General features: G+C 38.2%; 1 protein-coding gene across 1 annotated transcript in view; it reads right to left on the bottom strand.

Moving 5' to 3' along the window:
• Positions 1-3243, bottom strand: part of LOC106873139 (tubulin alpha-1C chain) — a 4426-nt gene extending 1183 nt beyond the window's left edge. The window contains exons 1-3 of the mRNA XM_052971896.1: positions 3122-3243; positions 1651-1870; positions 2-753 (exon numbers count right to left, since the gene is read on the bottom strand). Coding sequence (XP_052827856.1) covers positions 2-753; positions 1651-1870; positions 3122-3124 — 975 coding nt within the window. The 5' untranslated portion in view covers positions 3125-3243. The remainder of the gene's footprint in view (position 1; positions 754-1650; positions 1871-3121) is intronic.
• Positions 3244-4824: the final 1581 nt, after the last annotated feature.

Here is a 4824-nt window from a genome sequence, read left to right as displayed (position 1 = left end):
CTTTCGAGACCACGTCACCTCGGTACAACAGACAGCAAGCCATGTACTTGCCACGACGAGGGTCACATTTAACCATCTGGTTACCGGTTTCAAAGCACGCATTTGTTATTTCAGAAACAGTTAACTGTTCGTGGTACGCTTTCTCAACCGATATTATAGGTGCATACGTAATCAACGGGAAATGAATACGTGGATAAGGTACCAGGTTGGTTTGAAACTCGGTTAAATCAACATTAAGGGACCCATCAAACCTTAGAGAAGCAGTAATAGAACTCACTACTTGAGCAATGGGACGATTAAGGTTCATATATGTTGGATACCCAACATCTAAACGCCTTTTACAGATGTCATAAATTGCTTCATTGTCGACCATAAAAGCGCAATCACAATGCTCTAGAGTGCTATGAGTGGTCAAGACGGAATTGTAGGGTTCTACTACAGCTGTAGAAATTCGTGGTGCCGGATAGACTGAAAATTGAAGCTTTGTCTTTTTACCAAAGTCAACAGTCAGATGCTCCATTAACAGAGAAGTAAAACCAGAACCAGTGCCGCCACCGAAACTATGAAAAATCAAGAAGCCTTGGAGGCTAGAGCACTGTTCAGTTAATTTATGAATTTGGTCACAGACCAAATCAACGATTTCCTTGCCAACAGTGTAGTGACCCCTGGCATAATTGTTGGCTGCGTCCTCTTTACCACTGATGAGTTGGTTGGGGTGAAATAACCGGCTGTATTTTCCAGCGCGTACTTGATCTGGAAAATAAGATATTGAACAATAATCACATCATATCAAACCAGCAATATAATAATTGCAAGATTTTTCTTATATCAGAAGAGCATAAAATGTAGAGATTTATCGAACAGTCCTGCGCATAACTTGCTTTATCAGTTCAGTAGAATAAACCTACCAATTCCATGTATAACATTCCTCATAATATACTGCTAACAATACTTATTCAAATGATGGATAAATAGAATATCACTAATCTACTCACATTTAACCGGTTATATAGTTAACACATTTTGCTGCCGTTATCAGTTCTGTTCAACAGAATTTTGAAATATTTCCCAATATCTAAGAAAATTGTATATCTAGCGGCATTCGGGAATATAACGATTACAAGGAACCACTGCTTCATATCGTCAGAAATCTTTCTTCGGATTTTTCCAACATAAAAATTGTTGTTGGCACTCCGTTGCTTATGACGTCGAGGGTTCCAGTTAATCTGATCAACGGAACAGCCTGCTCGTGAAATTAACGTGCAAGTGGCTGAGCACTCCACAGACACGTGTACCCTTAACGTAGTTCTCGGGGATATTCAGCGTGACACGGCTGACCCTTTGAATTACAGGCACAACAGAAGCAAGAAGTAAGAGTGAGAGAAAGTTGTGTTGAAAGAATACAGCAGGGTTCGCCACTATCCCCTACCGGAGCCTTAGGTGTTTTTGCTCAATATACACTCACAATGCCCGGTCTGGGAATCGAAACCGCGATCCTATGACAGCGAGTCCGCTGCCCTCATCACTGGGCCATTGCGCCTCCACAACATAAACATACAGAAGGTTGATTAACCAGAACATTAAATGCATGGCCTGTCAATTCGTTATTTAATTTACTCTTAAAAACAATTATGAAACGTTTATACTTACCAATAACTGAGGGTTCTAAATCAATAAATATAGATCTTGGGACACGTTTTCCAGAGCCTATCTCATGAAAGAACGTGGTAGATGAATCATTAGCACGAGAAGACTCTCCAAATGATACCTGACCATTTGGCTGGATACCATGTTCAAGGCAATAGAGCTCCCAACAAGCGTTGCCAATTTGGACTCCAGTTTGTCCTATGTGAATACTGACACATTCCCTCTGAAAAAAGGAGGGTTATACATCCCTGTAACTTAGCGGTTCGGCAGAGGAGACAGATAGAATAAGTACTAGGCTTACAAAGAATAAATACTGGGATCGATTTGCTAGACTGAAAATGCCGTGCTCCAGCATGGCTGCAGTCAAATGACTGAAACAAATTTAAATGAAACATTTTCTCAGGGTTGTATCATTCAGCTACGGAGGTAGTTGAATAATATTCTTAGGCCCGCAATTTACTCACACGCAGCATCTTTAGGAGCTTGCCGCTAATTCTGTTCTTAACCAAATAGAAAACCAATAGCATTTTTCAAAAGGAATGCTTCTTAGCTACATTTTGGCATTAAAAAATTCATGTTTGGTCCAGTAGAAAAAAGTTTACATAAAAATTTGTAGTGGGTAAGTAACACCACCGGCCAAGTTTAGATTTAAATATTTTAAAAGCAAAATATATCTATTTTAGCTTCAATGATAGAAGAAAGTATTACGAATTTCATAGTTTTGATCCCATGCAACAAAAAGTATCCAAAAAAATTGGATTTAAGTATAATTAACTGTATTTAAAAACTATATTTTAATTAAGCTTAAACGATGAGCTCAATTCGAGGAATTTCAAGGTATCAATCTCCAGCAATGAAGTTTTAAAAGAAAAAAAGTTACGAGTGTTTGTTTCTCAAATTTGAAGGTGATAATATAGCTCTATACTTTTTTTTTATGAATTTAGTTCTAGGGTATTTTTGATACATGTCACCGGTATCAATGATGTAAGGAAAAAAATTATCAGCGACACCGCCAATTGACACATTATTAATTAGCATAACAGCATAGCAGTGGAATACATGGAAAAATGCAAAGAAGAGAAATAAAATTCTTAAGGTTATAAATCTGGTAGAGTACAGAACAAGAAAATTTTTACTTAAAATATTGCAGCGAAGGATAAAATATTTTAATTCAGTTATTTTTAATAGAAGTAACGAGTAATAAATATAATAACTTGTAATAAAATTTTTAGTTTTAATAAAAGCTAATATTTTCTACATCTAAATATCTTATTTGAAATTTTATCCTGAGCAATATTTTAAGTAAAAATTTTCTTGCTCTGTACTTTACGAGGTGTAATAACTTATTCTGTGTTTTTCCAGATTTATAATTTCCAGATTATTTCTCCTGCTCGCATTTTTCCATGTAATTCAAAACTCGATTCGCTATAATTTAATTGAGCGACAGACTGGAATAAAACGATAGCAAACTTACCATTGTTGTAGCGCTCTTGCTATATCGTTCGAAGAGTAGAAAATAACAAGAGAATAGCTGCGATACGTAAATACACAGGAACAGCCGACTTATTCGGAGAGTACTCGAAAAAGTGGCACCGTTGCTCTTGGCCTTGCTATAAATAGTAATATTTTTACTCTCCTCCTACCCTTACTCTGATACTACTATCTATTACCCAACGGTGATAGTGATCGCATAAACAAAGACTGTTTCAAACCATCGAAGTGTACGATTTTAAGGGAATAATCAGGGGTTTTTTTTTTAACAATTTTATCACCCCTATAACTACAAATGGTTAAGCTTAACAGAATGGTCCAAATATTTCAGTAGCACTTTGCATTTCAGCAGCATTCCGGACGAATTGATTTTATTATAGTCATAAAGGCCTAACATAGAGGACAGACAAGGGTTGGAGTGATTCGTAGCGAATGCTTACAAATTTTTTTTTTTTTTAAATTTTTAAAAATTATAGGATGAAAATGAGAAACATTCAGGACGAATGGTGAACTGGAATGCAGGATGTATTTCATTGCTTACCTCGACGGCTTTGTGTAATCAGCAAAGGAGGTAAAGTGTTGCAAAAAGCCGATATCAGCCGCGGAAATACGGGAAGCAGTAATTAACTGCACGGGGTACAAATCGCATGGCTAGGGCGGTCTACCCAACGAGCTCGAATTTTGCTTGCAGAACTTGTTCGGAGACCCTTTGACAAATATCTCCCGCAACAGGCAGCAGAATTTCTAGTTCTTTGAGCCGAAGTACCAGAACACTGCTAAGAAAGTGCTCAAACAAGATGAACCACATAGATTAATTTTAGGCCCATAACATTGCTAAACGCAGACTTCAAAGTTTTGACCAGTGTTGGCAAATAGGTTAGCTGACACTTGTGAATGGCTTCACTGTGAATATATATCGTAGATTCGATATATATTCACGGTGAAATGAAGGCTTATGACTCAGTGGTCAGAGCGTCGGGCTCACTATCATAAAGGAGTGAGTTCGATTCCCGGACCAGGCTCTGTGATGTGTTCTCGAGCAAGACACTTTATTTCACGTTGCTCCTGTTCCCTCAGCTGTAGAAATAGATTGCGATGTCACTGGTGCCAAGATGTATCAACCTTTGCTTTTCCCTTGGATAACATCAATGGCGTGGAGAGGGAAGAGTAGTATGTATGGACGACTGCTGGTCTCCAATAAGCAATCTTTCCTGAAATTGTGCCTGGGAGGGTAACTTTCTAGGTCCAATCCCATGGTCATCCCATAGTGAGTACTCTGAGATTCAGACTCCTGCGTGGTTTTCCATTTGGTCTTGGCCGCTTTCGGTTTGACAGGTGGTTCTTTAATAAACTTTGGCAAGTTTCTGTTGGACGAGTCAGGTCACAGGATATTAATTATTGCAGACTGCTTTTGTGATTTGCTGTAAAAGGGCTATTATCATGAGAACCACTCCCGTGTATTTAGGGAATGAAGTTTCGTAAGAGCTACCTTTCCATTACAAGATTTCCCCAAGTGTCATTTTTCAAATTAGTCGATTGAAACTGATCTTGGAGAAATTATCGCGTAGGATGACAATTGACAATCACCTCAGATTTCCTAGAGAGAAATACCACGAGTTGCTCAGAATATGCATATTTGAAGGCGGCGAGCTGGCAGAAACGTTAGCATGTCGGGCGAAATGCTTA

This window comes from Octopus bimaculoides, chromosome 11, assembly GCF_001194135.2.
Source record: "Octopus bimaculoides isolate UCB-OBI-ISO-001 chromosome 11, ASM119413v2, whole genome shotgun sequence".
Taxonomy (NCBI): domain Eukaryota; kingdom Metazoa; phylum Mollusca; class Cephalopoda; order Octopoda; family Octopodidae; genus Octopus; species Octopus bimaculoides.
This window is presented reverse-complemented; position numbering and strand designations above follow the sequence as displayed.